The sequence below is a fragment of the Bos mutus genome, chromosome 3, assembly GCF_027580195.1.
Source record: "Bos mutus isolate GX-2022 chromosome 3, NWIPB_WYAK_1.1, whole genome shotgun sequence".
NCBI classification, from domain to species: domain Eukaryota; kingdom Metazoa; phylum Chordata; class Mammalia; order Artiodactyla; family Bovidae; genus Bos; species Bos mutus.
Genome location: NC_091619.1, coordinates 17,392,458 through 17,414,359, shown reverse-complemented (window position 1 = coordinate 17,414,359; position 21,902 = coordinate 17,392,458). Strand labels below are relative to the sequence as shown.

Sequence of the window (21,902 nt, the reverse complement as noted above, 5' to 3'; positions counted from 1 at the left end):
AAGCTTTCATCTTCTTCATGGCTCTAATTATTACCTCAACTTAGAAGACTTCTGAAGCTTCCTCTCTAGTCTCAATCTTTCCCATGAGATGACATACTGAATGTATACATTTCTGCTGGACAGTTTCATTTACTCATTACTAATACTTAAAACTTATTAAACGTTTCAGCATTTTAGAGCCAAGAGGGTGACATGAGAGTGTGATTTGTCTATTCATTTGTGTCCTAATCTTTGCGACCCTGTGGACTGTAGCCTACCAGGCTCCTCTGCCCATGGGATTCTCCAAGAAAGAATACTGGAGTGAGTTCCCATTTCTTCCTCCAGAGGATCTTCCCAATCCAGGGACCAACCCGTGTCTGCTGTATTGGCAGGCAGATTCTTTACCTCTGAGCCATCAGAGAAGCCCCAAGAAGGTACCATTTGTAATTTTATAAATGAGGACACTTAGGTAGCTTGTGTAAGACAAAACAATGTGTCATACAGGACTCTTGTTTTCCAGTCTGATGCCTTTTCTAGTGTTGACCAATCAAATTAGTGTTCTTCCTGTTCTGCCTTTTTACAGCCTCTTTTTCTTCTGTTAATGCTGCCTATAGTACCATCTTTTTTCTAGATAACTAGGTTTAAAAGTTGGTGCTATTTAGTCACCAAATCCTTTTTATTCTATATTTGGAATGGCTCTTAAAATCTGTTTCTTCCTTTCCATTCCATCACCACCTCTTTGGTCTAAAACTTGGCTATAGCAATAGCTTCTCTTACCTCTAATCCCTTCTCACTTAAAAACAGATTAATTTTCCTGAAACAATGCTTTGCATGTCATTTCCTATTCAATGGCTCTCTGATATTTTGAGAAGAAAATCCAAAACAAAGTCAAGGCCTCTGTTTCTCTCTCTGCTCCCATGCATGATCCGTCTGTTCTACGCTGTTTTGTTGTTGCTTGCTCCCAGAAACTGTAAGCCTTTTTGCCTCTAAACTCTTGTTCATGCCACTCACCTTGCCCAGCCTTTCTGCCCTCTGTTAACTAAGCCCTCTGCTTCTTTCAGTGACTAACTCAAGTCCTCTCAATTGTTTGCCCCATTAAACACGATCTATATGCTTAGGCTTTGGCCCTTTACTCCATCAAATGAAAGGAGGTATATAAACTGCCTAGTATTTGGTATCTAATTTGGTATCTAATACCCTGATATAAGATTCTCAAAAACACTACTTTTCCTCTTCCTTTCTTTCAAAATATTTTTCCGTGTTATCCCTTTTGATTCCCATGACAAATTATGTGTGATTGAAGGCACATATTAGTTCAATTTTACAGATGAGGGAACAGACTGAGTTTAAATAAGTGGTCAGCAAAGCAAGATATATGCTTTGTGGGCCATACATCTTGCTGGAACTACCCAGCGCTGTCATTGTAGCCCAAACAGTCATACCTAATATATAAACACACAGCAGAACTGTGTTCCAATAAGTTTTTTTTTTTAATTTTTGATTCATTTTTTTTTGGCTGTCAGTCTTCGTTGATGTGAGCAGGGTTTCTCTAGTTGAGGCAAGTGGGGCTTGCTCTTCATTGCAGTACACAGCCTTCTCGTGGTGGCTTCTCTTGTTGGGGAACACGGGCTCTAAGTGCTCAGGCTCAGTAGTTGTGGCGCATGGCCTTAGTTCCTCCAAGGCATGTGGAATCTTCCCAGACCAGGGATCGAACCCATGTTCCCTACATTGGCAGGCGGATTCTTAACCAGTTGACCACCAGGGAAGTCCCAATAAAGTTTATTTACAAAAACAAGAATGGGGCTGGATTTGACCTGTAGGCAGTACTTTGCAGACTACTGATTTAAGTGATTTGTTCAAGGTCATATGCCTGATGAGTATCAGAATTTTGATAGAATCCAGATCACCTGACTTCCTATCCAGTGTTTTTCTACTACAGTATGTTGCTGGCTATATAATTTATTTTGCATTCATCATACGCTACCTTGTTGTACTATTTATCTTTTTGGACACTTACTATGTTTTGGTAGTTCAAGAGGCAGTGGAGGAACTTCCCAGGTGGTATAGTGGATAAGAATATGCCTGCCAATGCAAGGGACAAGGGTTTGATCCCTGGTCAGGGAAGATTCCATATGCTGCAGAGCAACTAAGCCTGCCTGCCACAGATATTGAAGCCTGAACACTCTAGGGCTGGAAAGCTACAACTAATGCTACAACTCATTAGTTGTAGCAACTAATGTGCTGCAACTACTGAAGCTCATGCTCCTAGAGCCTGTGCTCTGCATCAGGGGAGGCCACTGCAATGAGAAGCCAAGCACCACAATGAAGAGTAACTCCTGTTCACTGCAACTAGAGAAAACCTACATGCAGGAACAAAGACATAGCGCAGTGGTGAACGTGATGTGAAAGTCGCTCAGTTCAGTTCAGTTCAGTCGCTCAGTCGTGTCTGACTCTTTGCGACCCCATGAATCACAGCACACCAGGCCTCCCTGTCCATCACCAACTCCCAGAGTTCACTCAAACTCATGTCCATTGAGTCAGTGATGCCATCCAGCCATCTCATCCTTTGTCGTCCCCTTCTCCTCCTGCCCCCAATTCCTCCCAGCATCAGGGTCTTTTCCAATGAGTTGACTCTTTGCATGAGGTGGCCAGAGTATTGGAGTTTCAGCTTTAGCATCAGTCCTTCCAATGAGCACCCAGGACTGGCTTCCTTTAGGATGGACTGGTTGGATCTCCTTGCAGTCCAAGGGACTCTCAAGAGTCTTCTCCAACACCACAGTTCAAAAGCATCTTCCGCGCTCAGCCTTCTTCACAGTCCAACTCTCACATCCATACATGACCACTGTGAAAACCATAGCCCTGACTGGACAAACCTTTGTTGGCAAAGTAATATCTCTGCTTTTTAATATGCTGTCTAGGTTGGTCATAACTTTCCTTCCAAGGAGTAAGCGTCTTTAATTTCATGGCTGCAGTCACCATCTGCAGTGATTTTGGAACCCCCAAAAATGAAGTCTGACACCATTTCCACTGTTTCCCCATCTATTTCCCATGAAGTGATGGGGCCAGATGCCATGATCTTAGTTTTCTGAATGTTGAGCTTAAAGTCGCTCAGTCGTGTCCAACTCAGGGAATTCTCTAGGCCAGAATACTGGAGTGGGTAACCTTTCCCTTCTACAGAGGATCTTCCCAACCCAGAAATGGAACTGAGGTCTCCTGGACTGCAGGTGGATTCTTTACCAACTGAGCTATCAGGGAAGCCAACCAAAAGTAATAATAAGTAAATAAGAGGTAGTCGGATGACACAAAGTAGGCACTCCATAAAAGTTTGTTGATAAGCAAAATCATGTCCCAGACTAACTCTATTTTGGTTACTTTGAACCTGGCTTACTTTAAGGCAGGCTTCAGTTTTTGTGAGTCCTATTAGCATAACTGATGTGGATGCATCTGTCTCTGTGTATGTTCCTGTGTGTTTCAGGGGAGTTACCCAAAGAACGGTATTGCACAAGTACCTGATTGACATGCTTTCTTCTTCTGAGCCTTTCCCTACTGTTTTCCAGTAGCCATTTCCAGTAAATCTGAACTTATATGAATACCCATAAAATAAGATATATGTAGACATAACATATGAATAAAAGGAAAGCTGGTTCCACAATGAGGAAAAAGTAAAAAAAAAAAAAGTTTCTACTAAGTCTCACTAGGAGACAAATGGGATAGAAGCTGGCATAAAAGAGTCTTTGATTCTAAATCCTTTAGATGAGTTTTCTGATTCTTTAGTGATTCCACTTTGTTTAGTGAAATGTCTAGGGAGATGGTGATATAGGAAACTGATAGTATGTTATTTCATTTCTTGCCCTTAGATTTTTGGGTGTAAAACTGTTTTCCATCCGCAGTTCGCTACGTTGTGTTCTATTCTTTTGTGACCACCCACCACCCTGCCCCAACCCCCGCCCCCATGGACTGTAGGTAGTAATGTGCCAGGCTCCTCTGTCCATGGGATTTCCCAGTAAAGGATACATAGTGGAGTGGGTTGCCATTTCCTTCTCCAGAGGATCTTCCCCACCCAGGGATCGAATTCGGGTCTCCTGCACTGGCAGGTGGATTCTTCCCACTGAGCCACCATGGAAGCCCCTTCCACCCTGAGAGCAGCTCTCCAAGAATCCGTGTCCTTTGTGAAAACAGGAACCATGCCAGGAAGCTTCGCCTATTTCTCTCATTTTCCGTCCGGAAAAAGAAATAGATTGAATATCTATTTAAGGTTTAATAGGATTACGGCAGAGATTGGCACAACATTTTAAATCAACTCTACTTCAACTGGAAGGGGAAAAAAAAAGATTTAATAGGATTAAAGGGTACAGAATCGGGCTGACCTCAGAGGCCAAAGGACCGTGACTCCGCGAGAAAGCGAAGAATCTGTTTTGGGACAACATAAGGCAACAAGTACTTTGCTTTGCCAGCTGTAGAGTGCTGGCCCGGGGGTTGGCAGTGGCTGACCGAACCGAAAAAGCCCCTACCCCGGCCAGAAGGTTGCCATGGTTTCTTCGTAGCGTCTCTTCCTTTTCGGCTTCGTTGTCCCCTTGCGATGACCCAACTTCCGCTTCCTGTTGGGGCGGGCTTCCAGTTGGCTGGGTGCTAAGGGGTGAGGGGCTCCTACTGGGAGGTGAAAATAAGGCGGGTGTGGCGGAGGGAGAGATTCCGCGCGGTTGACCCCTTTCCGAAGCACAGAGAGACTGTGCCCAATTGCCGTCCCAAACCATCCTGGGAACTTTTGCGGTAATTAGGAGAGGGAGGGGGCGCCCGCGGCGCGTCCCAGTTCTTCCGTGCCTGGCCAAATAAATCTCCGTCGGTACACCCTGCTACTGTCTCGTTTCTTCCCTGTGGCAGGATTTGTATTGGCAATGAGAGCGGGGGAATCTTGATAACGAGTCACATGTACCTTCCAGGATATGAGGTCTTGCACGTGTCCCAGTCTCCTGTTCTGAGTCCGTTGCATTTCCAGACCCTAAATAAGTCACGCGGTTCTGTATTCTATTGTGTTTCTCTTTCTTAGCTGGTCTCTATACTTAACTTCCCCATTCTCCATCGTACTTTAGGTCCTGCAGATTGAAGACTTAAATCCAAGGTCATGGCAAAACATCTGAAGTTCATTGCCAGGACTGTGATGGTACAAGAAGGGAACGTGGAAGGTGCATACAGGACTCTAAACAGGTAACTGGTTGGGGACCAGAATCACGTCTAGGCCAACTCTCTTGAGAAGTGGGGTGATTATTCTGTCCCTCCCTCTGTCATTTGCTGTTGATCAGTCGCTCAGTCGTGCCTGACTTTGCGACCCCATGGACTGCAGCATGCCAGGCTTCCCTGTCCTTCACTCTCTCCTGGAGTTTGCTCAAACTCATGTCCATTGATTCGGTGATGCCATCCAGCCATTTCATTCTCTGTCACCCCCTTCTCCTCCTGCTCTCAGTCTTCCCAACATCAGTGGGAAGACTGATGAGTGAGTCTTCGCAGTGAGTCAGCTCTTTGCCTCAGGTGGCCAAAGTATTGGAGCTTCAGCTTCAGCATCAGTCCTTCCAATGCATATTCAGGGTTGATTTCCTTTAGGATTGACGGGTTCGATCTCCTTGCTGTCCAAGGGACACTCAGGAGTCTTCTCCAGTAGAATTCAAAAGCGTCAGTTCTTCAACGCTCAACCTTCTTTATGGCCCAACTCTCACAATTCTTACATGACTACTGGAAAAACCATAGCTTTGACTATTTGGACCTTTGATGGCAAAGTGAGGTGCCAGCCCAGGTGTTCACAGTCTTGGAACTTCTCAGTCCCTCAGTTTACTATCTTAAAACTGAAGTTCTTCCCCAATCCTAACAGTGTGAGGCATATTCATCCACAATCATTCCTTTGATGATGAACCTGAATTCTATCCAAGACTTTAGGAAAGAGCCCAAAGGGAAAACCAAGTTATAAAATTGCTAGTCAGCAGGAATATAGTACATGATACATGGAAAGCTGAGCGAGAGATTGGTGTGGGACAAGGCTAATGGAAAAGGTGAACTCAGATTTAGGATCTTAAAGGAGCAAGCAAGTGATGGAAAACTGAAACAGGTTCAGAAAATAGGTTATAACATAAGCAAAAACATGGAAATAAACTCTCTGAAGTGGAGGAGCTGTGTTGAAAGGTTTTGAATGCTAGGCTGATCCCTAATAAAGTTATGTTTTCTAAAGAAAATAGTTCACTAATCTGCTCTTATCACTAGTTTTAAGGATTTTGACTTTCATTTATCATTTTCTCTCCCCAGTGAAGCAGAGTTTGGAGAAACAAATGCTTGTTGAATTGAATTATATGAAAGAGATAATACATGAGCTGATCTTCTGCCTTAAGGCCACTAAGGTGTTTGCTTTATTAAAGAAGTAAGAGAAGCCTGGGAAGATTAAGTTATATTCCTTGGGTTACAATTATTGAGTGGTTGAAAGAAGTATAAAATACACACATTTTTCTAGTGCAGTGTTCTTTGCTCCATGTTATAGATTACTTACTGGCTTCTGTGGAGATGAGGAGACCTATGGCAGTCATTCTCCAGTTAAGAATCCTTATATGATTAGGTTTAAATGTAGGTGGGGTTCTTGGGGACTGAGAAGATAAATGAAAGAGAACTACTTCTTAGCAGAGCAGAGAGTTCTAAGTGTGGAGGACAGAAGACCATAGTAGGTGAAGACAAAGATGCTGCCAGAAGCTGTGTGATTGAGAAGCAGTTGCAGGCTCAAGATGATTTGTATGTCTTTTTAAAAAGTCAGCCTCTTTACCTCTTATGGTGTCTGAACATGCCAGTCATATCCTTGTATAGTAGAAGCTATTCCCACTGTACTTTCACTTAAGTTGAAAGGATAACAGGGCAAGTAAGATAATCCTATTTCATGTTTCTCTATAATTGCTCATTCTAGACTCTTCTATTTCAGACTTTTAAGTGGCATGTCTGTGGGAAGGTTGAGATGTCTAATGATCTCTGCTCTTACACTGGAAGCACTAAGTGAATATCTTTACAGATTCTGTAGCTAATTAGCTAGTGAGATGAAATGATGAATTTGGGGAAGGAAAGTCTTTCAGATTACCTCACCCTTTTTCTGACCTCTCCCTATAAGTTTTTTTCTGTGTGGTTTATTTTGGTGAATTTAGATAGGTTTTGTTGTTGTTGTTCAGTCAGTAAACCATGTCTCTCTCTTTGCAACTCCATGGACTGTAACACACCAGGCTTCCATGTCCTTCACTATATCCTGGAGTTTGCTCAAATTCTTATCCATTGAGTCAGTGATGCTATCTAACCATCTTATCCTCTGCTGCCCTCTTCTCCTTTTGCCCTCAAGTCTTTCCTAGTGTCAGGGTCTTTTCCAATGGGTCAGTTCTTCACATCAGGTAACCAAAGTATTGGAGCTTTAGCATCAATCCTTCCAGTGAATAGTTAGGGTTGATTTCCTTTAGGATTGACTGGTTTGATCTACTTGTTTTCCAAAGGACTCTCAAGAGTCTTCTCCAGCACCACAGTTCAAAAACATCAATTCTTCAGCACTCTGTCTTCTTTATCCAATTCTCACATTTGTACATGACCACTGGAAAAACCATAGCTTTGACTAGTCGGACTTTTGTGGGCAAAGTGATGTCTTTCCTTTTTAATACCTGTCTAGGTTTGTCATCGGAGAAGGCAGTGGCACCCCACTCCAGTACTCTTGCCTGGAAAATCCATGGATGGAGGAGCCTGGTAGGCTGCAGTCCATGGGGTCGCTAAGAGTCAGACACGACTGATTGACTTCACTTTCCCTTTTCCCTTTCATGCATTGGAGAAGGAAATGGCACCCCACTCTAGTGTTCTTGCCTGGAGAATCCCAGGGATGGGGGAGCTGCCGTCTATGGGGTCGCACAGAGTCGGACACGACTGAAGCGACTTAGCAGCAGCAGCAGCAGGTTTGTCATAGCTTTCCTTCCAGGGGGCAGGCATCTTAATTTCATGGCTACAGTCACTATCCACAATGATTTTGGAGCCCAAGAAAATAAAATCTGTCACTGCTTCCATATTTTTCCTCTTCTGTTTGCCATGAAGTGATGGGACCAGATGCCACGATCTTAGATTTTTGAATGTTGAGTTTTAAGCCAACTTTTTCAGTCCCCTCTTTCACCTTCATCAAGAAGCTCTTTAGTTCTTCTTCACTTTCTCCCATTAGAGTGGTGTCATCTGCATATCTGAGGTTGTTGATATTTCTCCTGGCAATCTTGATTCCAGCTTATGTTTCATCTAGCCTGGCATGTTGTGTGATGTACTCTGCATATAAGTTAAATAAACAGGGTGACAGTATACAGCCTTGTCGTACTCCTTTCGCAATTTTGAACCAGCCAGTTGTTCCATGTAAGGCTCTAACTGTTGCCTCTTGACCCCAAATACAGGTTTCTCACAAGACAGGTAGGGTGGTCTGGTATTCCCATCTCTTTAAGAATTTTCCACAGTTCATTATGATCCACACAGTCAAAGGCTTTAGCATATATAGTCAATGAAGCAGAAGTAGACGCTTTCTGGAATTCCTTTGGTTTCTCTATGATCCAGCAAATGTTGGCAATTTGATCTCTGGTTCCTTTGCCTCTTCAAAACCCAGCTTGTATATTTGGAAGTTCTTGGTTCATGTACTGCTGGAGCCTAGCTTGAAGGATTTTGAGTATTACCTTGCTTGCATGTTAAATTGTACAGTAGTTTAAACATTCTTTGGCATTGCCCTTCTTTGGGATTGGAATGAAAACTGACCTTTTCCAGTCCCATGACCACTGCTGCCTTTTCCAAATTTGCTGACACTGAGTGCAGCACTTTAACAGCATCACCTTTTAGGATTTTAAATAGCTCAGCTGGAATTCCATCACCTCCACTAGCTTTGTTTGTAGTAATGCTTCCTAACGCCCTCCTGGAGGAGGAAATGGCCACCCACTCCAGTATTCTTGTCATTTAGCTGCCTTTTCTGTATGTCTCTCTTAAATTCCGGCTTCTTATTTCTCTCATATTTTTGATAATAAGTTGCATATTCTGCAGTTTAATTACAGCAATAGTATGACAACAAATGAGAAGAAAGGAAGGTGGTTAAAGCTTTAGCATGTTTAGAACACAAATATAGTCTTACAAAGAAAATAGTCTATGTGTCTGTACAGTGAGATCACCACAGAACGCTTTTTATATAACCAAGGGCCCTCGTTGGTGCCCTGAGATGAAGAGATGGAGACTGGGGGTTGCTAGGAAGCCCTGCATGATTGGCTGGCCCCCAGGTAAGGAAAGTCAAGTACTCAGGAAGTGTGCCCAGTTGACCCCTTTTATTCCTGGTAGGAGAGCCTCTGGGCCCATTGAGTCGTCCTGTGTACACTCTTGTCCTGACATAGGCTGGCTACAGTGATGTGTGTCTGTCGCCCTCAAATTCCTCCCGCTCGGGCAGCTTAGCTCCTTTTACATAATCTGTTGAATTTCACTGAAACTGGAAGCTGACTGTCCTGCAGTATTACGTTGCCAGGCACCCAAACTCTAGGCTGATCTGTTTACTGTGAGCCTGTTGGTCTGCTAGTCCTTGAACTACCTGTGGAAGCAGAAGCATCATTATTACTTCTATTTACTTCATAAGTTCTACAAAGCTCTTCTTACATCCTTGTTTATTAGAAATAAGTAGATGCCTTTACTGTAGGGATTCTGGAACATTTGAGGATAATCTGTTCTATTTTCAGGATAACTAGAAAGTGCAGCGGAGAAGGCAGTGGCACCCCACTCCAGTACTCTTGCCTGGAAAGTCTCATGGACGGAGGAGCCTGGTGGGCTGCAGTCCATGGGGTCGCTAAGAGTCAGACACGACTGAGCGACTTCACTTTCACTTTTCACTTTCATGCATTGGAGAAGGAAATGGCAACCCACTCCAGTGTTCTTGCCTGGAGAATCCCGGGGACGGGGGAGCCTGGTGGGCTGCCATCTATGGGGTCGCACAGAGTCAGACACGACTGAAGTGACTTAGCAGCAGCAGCAGAAAGTGTAGGGTGAGGAAGGAAATCCTCACCTGGCACCTTGGAATTTATTTGATATGTGTTTTGGAAATAGAACCATCCAAGGAATACCATTTAGCAACCCCATCATTATGTTAGGGGGCACCGATCTTTTTATTTTTTTTCCCCTTCCTCTATTCTTTTATTCCTTTGATACTTTTTTCTTGTTTTTCTTTTCTGCCTGACCACACAGGCATTTACTTGATAAGATGATCACTTTTGTCTGTTTCAGAACTCTTTCGAAACTCCAGTAGGATACCTGAGTCTGTTTCTCAACTCTTCCTTTTGCACTTCTCTTTCATAGTACTTTTAAACTGTCCTTGTCATTCCATTAGGCTCCTCTTCCTAGGTGAAGTCATATATAGGGTCTCTGTTCTTTTCGTGTGAAAGTGTAGTGTTACTCAGTCATGACTGACTCTTTGCGACCCCATGGACTGCAGCCCGCCAAGCTCCTCTGTCCATGAGATTTCCCAGGCAAGAATCCTGGAGTGGGTTGCTATTTTCTTCTCCAGAGTATCTTCCCACACCAGGGCTTGAACCTGCATCTCCTGCATTGATGAGTGGATTCTTTACCCCTGAGCCACCAGGGAAGCCCAAACAAAGCCTAGACAGAAATAAATACTTAGTTGTTTGGATCAATGCCTTTCCCTTAGTGTGCCATGTCTTCTTCGCTTGCATCTTTTTACTCTAATTAAGGAGTCTGGCTCAGCTTTTTCCTCTTTTATTTTCTCTTTGCCTGTGGGCACCGCAGTAATTTGTCTTTTGAACCTCCGTGATTTTTATTGGAGAAGCAGAGTGCTGTTACAAAGCACTGCACTAAAGACCTGAATTCTACTTCTAGCTCTATTTTGTGATCTTGGGCGGGTCAGCCTCACTGAACTTCCGTTTTCTAACCTGTAAAGAGATGCTGGGGACTTCCCTGGTGGTCCAGTGGTAAGATCTCGAACGCAGCACAGTGCAGCCAAGAAAAAAAAGATGACGTTACCTGCTTAATCAGTTTCATAGAATTATGATTAGGATCATGGATGTGAAAATGCTATCTAAACTCTAACATGCCATTTTAGTAAAGGTAATGTTGTGGCCTTCTGAGCTAATACTCCCAAGAACTGTGTCTCTTATAAAGTAACAATCCCTTGAGCTGTGGACATTTGTCAGTCACTTACAGCAGCACTCCCCAACCTGTTTGGCCCCAGGGGCCAGTTTCTTGGAAAATTTTTCCACGGACTGGGGTTGGGGGATGGGTCAGGTGGTAATTCAAGCAATGAGGAGTAGCAGATGAAGCTTTGCCTGCTCATCTGCTTTGCGGCCCAGTTTCCTAACAGGCTTTGGACTGGACCAGGGGTTGAGGACCCCTGACCTAGAGGATTCATTTTTGTCATACGTTTACTGATATTTGCTCTTTGCCAAGTATAATATTAAATGCAAAAATGAAAGACTTAATCTGTAACCTTAGAAAGCACACAGCCCAGTAAGGGAGATACACTGTCTGATCAGTGTTTTAACAGTGTGCTGTGGCATTGGTTCTCCCTGGACCATCAGCTGCAACATCACCTGGGAGCTTGTTAGAAATGCAAATTCTTAGGCTCCACCTTAGACCTGTATGAAGTCAAAAACTGGAGGTGACACAGCGATCTGCAGGGTTTTTAATTTTTAAACATTATTTATTCTGGGCTGCACTGGGTGTCTTGCTGCATGTAGGCTTTCTCTAGTTGCTGCAGGTGGGGCCGCTCCCTAGGTGCGGTGCACAGCTTCTCATGTGGTGACTTACCTTGTTGCAGAGCATGGGCTCTAGGACTTGCAGGGTTCAGTAGTTGTGGCTCACAGGCTTAGTTTCCCCGCTTCCCGGCCCAGGGGTCGAACCCCATGTCCCCTGCATTGGCAGGCAGATTCTTAACCACTGGACCACCAGGAAAGTCCCAGCAATCTGTGTTTTAACAAGTTTTCTAGGTGGCTATTGCATGAGTCTCAAACTTCAGTTTGAGAACCACTGTGCTTTGGGAACAGAGGGAAGGCATGATTAATTTCTCCTGTATCAATTTACAAATGTTGTTACCCATTGGTTTACGCCTTTGAAGAGTAAATAGCATTTTATACAACAGAAAAAGAAAGGAATCGGGCTTCCCTGGTGGTCCAGTGGTTAGGTGTCTGTGTCGCAATGCAGGGGACACAGATTTGATCCCTGGTCTGGGAGGATCCCACATGCCTCGGGGCAACTGAGCCGGTGCACCACAACTGTTGAGCCCACATGCCGCAACTACTGAAGCCTGCGAGCCCTAGAGCCTGTACTCCACAACAATAAGCCACTGCAATGAGAAACCCACGCGCTACGACTAGAGAGTGGCCCCTGCTTTCCACAACCAGAGAAGGCCTGAGCACAGCAACGAAGACCCAGCACAGCCATAAATAAATAAATAAATAAATTTTTTTAAAGTTTTTTAAAAAAGGAATCATTGTAAAGAGGATTGTGAACAAATGTAAAAAATAGATATGTAATGTGTTTGAAGTAAACACATAGTTCAGTGTGACTAGACAGGCTTTTTAGGGCAAGTTATTAAAGATAAAGCTAGAGAGAAAGGGACGATGAAACTCAGTTGTTTAGGGCTTTGAGCTTAGACTAGTGGTTCCCAAATGTGCACTTTGCAATTACTAGGGGAACTTAACAAACCCTGCTCATGTCCCTCCCTACTTGTAATTTAATTGGCCTGGAGTGGCCTAGGGTTTGGAATTTTTAAAAGATCCCCAGGATTTGGATTTTTAAAAGATCCCTAATATGCAAACAAGTGGGAACCACTGGGTTAGACTATTTTGTTTATTGGGAACAATTTTTCTTTTTTTAACATCAGAGTGACATGCTCTGATTTATGTTTTAGGACAATAATTGGTGTAGGGAAAGAGAATGGAAATAGGGCAACCTGTTTATCCTTCACAATTCAAATAAAATATCCTTTAGGAAGCTTTCATAACCACCTTATCCTCAAGTCCTCTCCTGTGGGCTTCTATAACAATATTTCCCTTATCTTTGCATCTGTCACACTCTATTGTAATTCTTTTGTCTTTACTAGACCACAAGGGTAGGAAACCATATCGAAGTTTGTTTTCTATCCTCAGCATTTAATGCAGTATCTGGTATAGAGTTGATATTTCATAAATACTTACTGATTAAATGACCAGTTAGGTGATTATTTCAGTACAGGTGTAAGATAAGGATCATAATTAGAGCTGTAGCCATAGGAAGAGAGAGAAGGAAGAGATCTAAGAACTATTTCAGGTTATAGACTTTATAAGATACTGTAAATGTGGGTGTAGCAAGAAAAGAAGTCCTAGTCCAGGAACATGAGATTTTAGCTTGAGTAACTGATGATGCCATTAACAGATAGAGTATAGAGGAGGAAGAATGAATTTTAGTTGGAGAAAATAAGTTTGTTTTTTGTGAGGTTTAAGGCAATTGGAAGCATTGGCCTAGCTTTTAAGACTGGAACTAGAGATAATGATTTAAGAGTCAGCAGTGTCTGGGTCAGTTCTCAAGTGTGGCCCTACATTAGAATTACCTGTGGGGTCTTTTAAAATATACCCAGTATATAACCCCACTGTAGACCAATTAAATCAGAATCTCTGAGGAATGGGACCGAGGCGTGAATACTTTTTAAAGGCTCTTAAGGAGATGATTCTGTTGTGCATCAGGGTTGACGCCCATGTTATAGTTTAAGGGAATCATGTAGAACCAAAAAGGAGGAAACTTACAGTCAGAATCTGGAGTGATACCAACATTTAAGGGTAAGATGAGGAAGAAAGCCAGCATTGGAGACTCTCTGTGGGCAAAGGTATTGAGTGTTTGGTGCCCTGCTTTTCTACTGTACAACTCTAGTGTTGGATCCACTTCTGGGCATGACTGTGTTTTCAGTAGAACCCGAATTATCTGCTCCTTCCACCGCTGGGAGTTTGAGACAGTTCCCTCACCTCCCATCTCCCTGCCATTAAAACCTAGACAAACTGATCTTACAAATCAGCAGGAGTGTAAAAGATCCCAAAGGACAGTGGTGCTCATGTCTATTCACATTAGTAATGTACCCAAAGCTCAAATCTTTTCAAGCTCATGTTCAATCTATTATTGTTACCTTGGGCTTCTGGTATAACATAGCAGCAATACATAGGGTTTCCCACTGAGCAGAAGGAGCAGGTAGTTTCTCTTATTTCCTGCTTCTTCTGTCTCCCCTCTAATTATGTGCTTAGTTGTTCAGTCGTGTCTGACTCTGTGTGACCCCGTGGACTACAGCCCACAGGCTCCTCTGTCCATGGGAATTCTCCAGGCAAGAATACTGGAGTGGGTTGCCATGCCCTCCTCTAGGGGATATTCCCAACCCAGGGATCGAACCAAGCTTTCCTGCATTGCTGGCGGATTCTTTACCGACTTAGCCATCTCCAGTTGTGTTTCTGACTGACTTTTTACGTGTAATGAAAGGAAAGAGTAGGCAGGATTGGGGTCATGTAAACAATGCAAGATTGGAGGGCAGGTGCCTCCAGACTTCTCAGGACCAGCTGATGATGGATTGAGAGGGAGGAACAAATTGCAGATTGGAGCCAGAGCTCTCAGGAGCCTCGGGATAAGGTAAGTTATAGAATAAGCCCCTGTGTCTTCTTGGCTCAGTGAGAACAAAAAGGTGATTTTGAGGTATGCATGTTATGAATCCAGCAAGAGGAACTGTTGAAGTAGTTAGGTGGGCAGGGAAAAAACCTGAGCTAAATTAAGATGAATAAAACACACTTTCTGCCTTCAGGGATTTTCAGTCTAAGGAGAGAGACATCTGTATAAATAACTAACAGAATGGCAAAATGAAATAATCTCTACATAGGTGTTCAACAAAACAAATTATCTTCTCTCTAAGATGAGAAAGGTTTGTGGAGAGATGGTATCTGGATTTGGCCTCAGAAAGATGTGGAAAATCTCCCAAGGGGAAAAAAAAACATGGAAAACCTCGAAGGTTGGCAGTTTGGAGCTGCGGATGGCATTCTAGGCTGAGGAAGCAGCCCTGAGTAAAGACCTGGTATTAAAAAAAAAAGCTCCTATGAACACTTAAAAAGATTCGCTATTAATGTGTGTTCAGGGAGTAGTCAGATGTGTGGTTGGAGCATGTGGTACATGGGAAAAATATGGTTGAGGCTCTTATTTTGATGCTTCTATCTGTATCACTGGTGTGATAAGGGCCTCTTCTTTCCCTGTATGAAGTAGGCCGAGATTTCCTAAATGTTTATAATTGAGCTGCATCAGCTCTTAAACACAGTAGGGGTGGAACTACATTCTCCTCTTAAGGACCAGGTAGGAATCACCTCTAGTTATTTTCTTTCCTACTGCAAATGACTTATCCCATTTGAAGATTCTGAAATGGTTGAGACCATTGGTTGAGACCCCCTGCCACTGCCATCTCTCTCAGGTGTGTTGTGGTAGGAAATAAAAATGGTTGAGAACATGATAATGACGATAAACTCCCCAAGAACAAGGACTGTATAATTAAATGCCTTTTTATTTCCCCAGGTATTCCTGTTTGGGGCCTGGCCTGTATATGTAGGCAGTGAATGCTGTACTGTCACCATTGCACACTATCATTTTTACAGATACAGTCGTTTGGTTAGTTGACTTCTGATCATTGTGAAACTGGAAAAGAATAACAATGAGCCTAAGCCTCTAACTTCATTGCCTGTCCTTACACAGAATCCTTACCATGGATGGGCTCATTGAGGACATAAAGCGACGGCGGTATTATGAGAAGCCTTGCCGTCGGCGACAGAGGGAAAGCTATGAAACCTGCCGGCGGATCTACAACATGGAAATGGCTCGCAAGATCAACTTCTTGATGCGAAAGAATCGGGCGGATCCATGGCAGGGCTGCTGAGGCCCGTGGATAGGAGGCCCAGTATGAAAACCCTTACCAGTTGTCTGCACCTCTTTTCTTCCTCCAATTCCATTTACCTTTCTTAAAATAAACTCAATCACATATATGCAAGAAGCAATTCCAGTAGTCAGCAGTGGATACTCTTTTATTAAGTCAAAAGACAAACTGAGTCAAAAAGTAGTCTAGGGATAGAATGTTGGTTGCCAAGGGCTGGTTTGACAGGAGGGGGATGGGAAATTATTGTTTAATGAGTATGAGTTTCAGTTTGGGAAGATGAAAAGGTCTGGAGATGGACGATGGTGGAACTTGCACAACAGTGTGAATGTACTTAATGCCATGGAATTGTATGCTTAAATGATCAGTTATGGTACATTTTGTGTTTTGTATATTTTACTGTAATTTTTTAAAAAGCAGTCTGAGGTGGGAAATTTTTCTCAAATGTAGTAGAGTATATCTCCCATGTTCTGACTAATTTTTACGAAACTCAAAGCAAGATCTTATGATTGGAAAAGGATCTATTCCTCTTTACTGAACTGCCTTCCAGCTGTTGGTTGGCAGGCAGTTCAGTAAAGAGAGAGGAAGCATGTATGTATTTGGAGTAAGTTCCACTTCTGAAACACCCATCAACCAGAGTAGTAGAGAGCTGAAACCCTTCCCCAAAAGAATCTTTAAGTCAGTCTAACATTTACCCCTGTTTTGTCTTTTCTTTAATTTTCCGAAAGGAAGCTAATGGAGGGTTGGTATATGTGAAAGCAGTAGATGGATGGTAGGAAAGAGGGAATGGGGGAGTGTTAAGAGAAAGCCAGAAAAACCTACAGTGGTGGTTCTCAAAATGTGATCTTCAGATCAGCAGCATCACCTGAAAAACAGCTTGAAATGTACGTTTTAGACCTACTTTAGACCTTCTGAATTGGAAATTGAGGTTGGAGCCCAGCAGTCTAAAGCCCTGCGGGTGATTCTGATGCCTGATAACATTTGAGAATCATTGCCCTATAGTACTCAAAAGAGACTCCAGGTGGAGGTTCTGACTACTACCACTCCCTGTCCTCAGCAGGCACTTCCAGGTGAGAGCTGGGGCAGCTGACCAGCTGCTCTGCTTCCTCTCCTGTTGTGTTTTTTCTGACATTGGTCCCCTTACAGTCATGCCTGCTGGTACAAAGAGAGTTAGCGCCAACCCCTGTAGAATGCAAAGGGTAGTCACCTCTCCTGACCCTGACTGGAGCCCTCTCAGATTTAACAAGAGCAGACTGCCTCACCTCCTACCTCTCCACATCAGTAGCGTTCAAACATTGCCCCCTTGTGGTACAGCAGCATGACTTCAGATTTCTTCTGGTTTTAATTCTGTCTTCAGTGTTTTTTCTCATTTTCATGATAACCATATTTATTGATTAAATATGTGATGGAACAATTTTATACAATCTCATAAGAAATATTTATACTTCTGAATCTGATTGAACCTTTCAATCTCTGAATTTTGTCTTCAGTACATCACTTTTGAATGATTTTGAGCCATGGCATGGTATCATCTGCCAATTGCTGTTGCTAAAGAATAAAGACCTGGCTTCTGCCAAAATGGTAAATAGGAGAACTGGGTCTGTTACTTGTCAGCATTTCCCTGAGGCTAAAGTTGTTTTTGTCTTCCCTGCAAAATACTAAGGGGTGGCTAAGGTCTGGAATTTGTCTCTGAAATTATCCCCTGCTTGTCCTAATCTCCAGTCCTGACCGTCTTCCATGTTCCCTGGAGCAGTGAAAAATGATGGGTTGTAGCAGGTAGCCAATTGAAAAGGCCTCGTGTGTGAAAAGGGAGTAGCTGGCTGGCTGAAGTCCTAATCAGCTTGTGCTGTCGTGGAAGGAAGAAAGACCTTCCACTCCCTGCTCTGGAAGCTAGAAGATACTTCATGGTCACTTAATGAATGGGGATTACCCTAATCTTTTTATTTCTGCATTAGCTTTAGAAGAGGGGTGGTTTAGTACCTTTTGCATTTCCAGGTAGCGTTAGTGGTAAAGAACCTGCCTGCCAATGCAGGAGACATAAGATGCAGGTTTGATCCCTGGGTTTGGAAGATCCCCTGGAGGAGGGCACTGCAACCCACTCCAGTATTCTTGTCTGGAGAATCCCATGGACAGAGGAGCCTGGTGGGCCACAGTCCATGGGGTCGAAAAGAGTCGGATGTGACTGAGCATACATGCAGCACGGCTTAGTATTTACACAGTTACAGGATAATAGATACAATACCTCCTACCTTGATCTTAGGCATCTTTGCCCTCTCTTAGATGTCCACCTGATTGCCTCTGGCAGGCCTGTTCTGATCATAATTTAAGGATCTTATCTTTAGTGCTCCAGAAACAGCTACCTCTTTAAAATCGGACTCTGTTGAGTAACTTTGACGTTGCACTTTAAAGTTTTCAGAAGTGCTCTAAGTACAAAATAAGTATGCCTATGGGTTAACTGAAAATACTAAGGAATAAAAACTCACTAAACAAGTAAAGTAATAATGGATTACTGTATTAAAAGGTAGTTGAAGGAAAAGGAAAAGATTGGAACTTCTAGTGTGTGCCAGCTACCTAATATACATAGTTTTTTACATAGTCAAAAAGATCTAGATTCAGTCATGACCTTGGCAAATTATTTACATAAATTCTAAGAATTTAAATCTATCTGATTCCAAATAATGGAAATAAAATCAGTTCCTAAAAACCTATTTCCCTATGGGGAATTGAATCCAGGTGACTGAAAGCACTGAACCTAAATTTACAACTACAGAGTTGGAACTCATTAACCCATTTAACAGACTTTTTGGAGTGACTGTTTGGAGCCGCAAGAGTCAGACACGACCTAGCGACTAAACTACCACCACCATTTATGTGAGACATTAGTTTTAAATATTGCAGATAAAATGAGCAAACAGGCATGAGTAGTAGTAAGTTGAGCAAGAGGCACCCTCAGCTTCTTACTCAAAGCCAAAATGTATTCATTGTTTCATGCTGCACCATCAGTGAAGGTTGATTTTAGTACATTTTTCTCAAATTTATTAAAAGCCAGACTTTAAATATAAAAATCTTGTGTTCCCTGGGAAACTCTAATAATCTCCTTAAAGAATAACTGCAATTTTCCAGTGAACCTATTATCTTAAAATACTGGAATTTCTTAAACATTTTGGAATTTTGGTTTTTGTAGTTTGTAATCTGAAAATAACAATTTTTTAAAAGATGGAGAAGCCCTACACAGTCAGCAAAAACAAGACCGGGAGCTGACTGCAGCTCAGATCATGAACTCCTTATTGCAAAATTCAGACTAAAATTGAAGAAAGTAGGGAAAACTACTAGACCATTCAGGTATGATCTAAATCAAATCCCTTACGATTATACAGTGGAAGTGACAAATAGATTCAAGGGATTAGATCTGATAGAGTGCCGGAAGAACTATGGATGAAGGAGCGTGACATTGTACATGAGGCAGTGATCAAGACCATCCCCAAGAAAAAGAAATGCAAAAAGGCAAAATGGTTGTCTGAGCAGACCTTACAAATAGCTGAGAAAAGGAAAGATATACCCATCTGAATGCAGAGTTCCCAAGAAGAGCAAGGAAAGATAAAGCTTTCCTCAGCGATCAATGCAAAAAAATAGAGGCAAACAATAGAATGGGAAAGACTAGAGATCTCTTCAAGAAAATTAGAGATACCAAGGGAACATTTCATGCAAAGATGAGCATAATAAAGGACAAAAATGGTATGTACCTAACAGAAGCAGAAGATACTAAAAAGAGGTGGCAAGAATACACAGAACTATACAAAAAGATCTTCATGACCCAAATAACCATGATGGTGTGATCACGTACCTAAAGCCAGACATCCTGGAGTGTGAAGTCAACTGGGCCTTAGGAAGCATCACTATGAACAAAGCTAGTGGAGCTGATAGAATTCCAGCTGAGCTATTTCAAATCCTAAAAGATGATTCTGTGAAAGTGCTGCACTCAATATGCCAGCAAATTTAGAAAACTCAGCAGTGGCCACAGGACTGGTAAAGATCAGTTTTCATTCCAATTCCAAAGAAAGGCAATGCCAAAGAATGTTCAAACTACTGCACAATTGCATTCATCTCACATGCTAGCAAAGTAATGCTCAAAAAATTCTCCAAGCCAGGCTTCAACAGTATATGAACCAAGAACTTCCAGATGTTCAAGCTGGATTTAGAAAAGGCAAAGGAACCAGATACCCAATTGCCAACATCCACTGGATCATAGAAAAAGCAAAAGAGTTCCAGAAAAACATCTGCTTTATTGATTATGCCAAAGCTTTTGTATGGATCACAACAAACTGGAAAATTCTTAAAGAGATGGGAATAGCAGACCACCTTACCTGCCTCCTGAGAAATCTGTATGCAGGTCAAGAAGCAACAGTTAGATCTGGAAATGGAACAATGGAATGGTTCCAAATTGGGAAAGCAGTATGTCAAGGCTGTATGTCAAACTGGCACCCTGGTTATTTAACTTATATGCAGAGTACATCATGAGAAACGCTGGGCTGGATGAAGTACAAGCTGGAATCAAGATTGCAGGGAGAAATATCAATAACCTCAGATATGCAGATGACATCACCCTTATGGCAGAAAGCAAAGAGGAACTGAAGAGCCTCTTAATGAAAGTGAAAGAGGAGAGTGAAAAAGTTGGCTTAAAACTCAAAACACTAAGATCATAGTATCCAGTCAAATAGATGGGGAAACAATGGAAACAGAGACTTTATATTTTCTTGGGCTCCAAAAACCACTGCAGATGGTGATTGCAGCCATAAAATTAAAAGACACTTGCTCCTTGAAAGAAAAGCTATGACAGACCTAGACAGCATATTAAAAAGCAGAGACATTACTTTCCCTACAAAGGTTTGTCTAGTCAAAGCTATGGTTTTTCCAGTAGTCATGTATGGATGTGGGAGTTGGACTATAAAAAAAAATGAGCACAGAAGAATTAATGCTTTGAACTGTGGTGTTGGAGAAGACTCTTGAGAGTCCCTTGGACTGGGCAAGGAGATCAAACCAGTCAATCCTAAAGGAAATCAGTCCTGAATATACACTGGAAGGACTGATGCTGAAGCTAAGGCTCCAATACTTTGGCCACCGATGTGAAGAACTGACTCATTGGAAAAGACCCTGATGCTGGGAAAGATTGAAGGTAGGAGACGGGGACGACAGAGAATGAGATGATTGGATGGTGTCACCAACTCGATGGACACAAGTTTGAGCAAGCCATGGGAGTTGGTAATGGAAAGGGAAGCCTGGCGTGCTGCAGTCCATGGGGTCACAAAGAGTCGGACATGACTGAGTGACTGAACTGAACTGGACTACAAAATGTGGAAGGCTTATGAAGGTAAAACCCACAGCATTATAGGTACATGAGTTATTTGTCAATAATTATATTTTGGAGCTGGCAAGAAGTAAGGTTGTTTGTTTTTTGTGTGTGTTGTGGCTGCACAAGTCAACTCGTTGGGTCTTAGTTCTGATCCTGGACTTCAGCAGTGAAAGCACCAAGTACTGACCACTGGACCGCCAGGAAATTCCCAGTGGTAGTTGTTAAGTAAGGGTCAGCTGGGGTTCGAATTTGTTACATGGTTATAAGGGAAGACCCTGAGACCATAAGTTGCAGCTGGCATGTATTGTTCTGAATATGACTAGTGTCATATTCAGACACTAGTGGTGTTTTGGGGTCTGGTATAGTCAAGGCTATGGTTTTTCCTGTGGTCATGTATGGATGTGAGAGTTGGACTGTGAAGAAGGCTGAGCGCTGAAGAATTGATGTTTTTGAACTGTGGTGTTGGAGAAGACTGTTGAGAGTCCCTTGGACTGCAAGGAGATCCAACCAGTCCATTCTGAAGGAGATCAGCCCTGGGATTTCTTTGGAAGGAATGATGCTAAAGCTGAAACTCCAGTACTTTGGCCACCTCACGCAAAGAGTTGACTCATTGGAAAAGACCCTGATGCTGGGAAAGATTGAGGGCGG

General features: G+C 42.7%; 1 protein-coding gene across 2 annotated transcripts; it reads left to right on the top strand.

Annotated features, from left to right (window-relative positions):
* Positions 1 to 4,546: 4,546 nt before the first annotated feature.
* Positions 4,547 to 16,028, top strand: MRPS21 (mitochondrial ribosomal protein S21). Of its 2 annotated transcripts, none has more exons than XM_005894893.3 (3): positions 4,547 to 4,615; positions 5,070 to 5,184; positions 15,730 to 16,028. In XM_005894893.3, the coding sequence occupies exons 2-3, from the start codon at positions 5,102 to 5,104 to the stop codon at positions 15,908 to 15,910; spliced, it is 264 nt and encodes an 87-aa protein (XP_005894955.1). In that variant the 5' UTR covers positions 4,547 to 4,615; positions 5,070 to 5,101; the 3' UTR covers positions 15,911 to 16,028. The 2 variants fall into 2 exon arrangements, with proteins under 2 accessions (XP_005894955.1, XP_014333469.1); XM_014477983.2 differs by having other exon boundaries at positions 4,611 to 4,749.
* Positions 16,029 to 21,902: the final 5,874 nt, after the last annotated feature.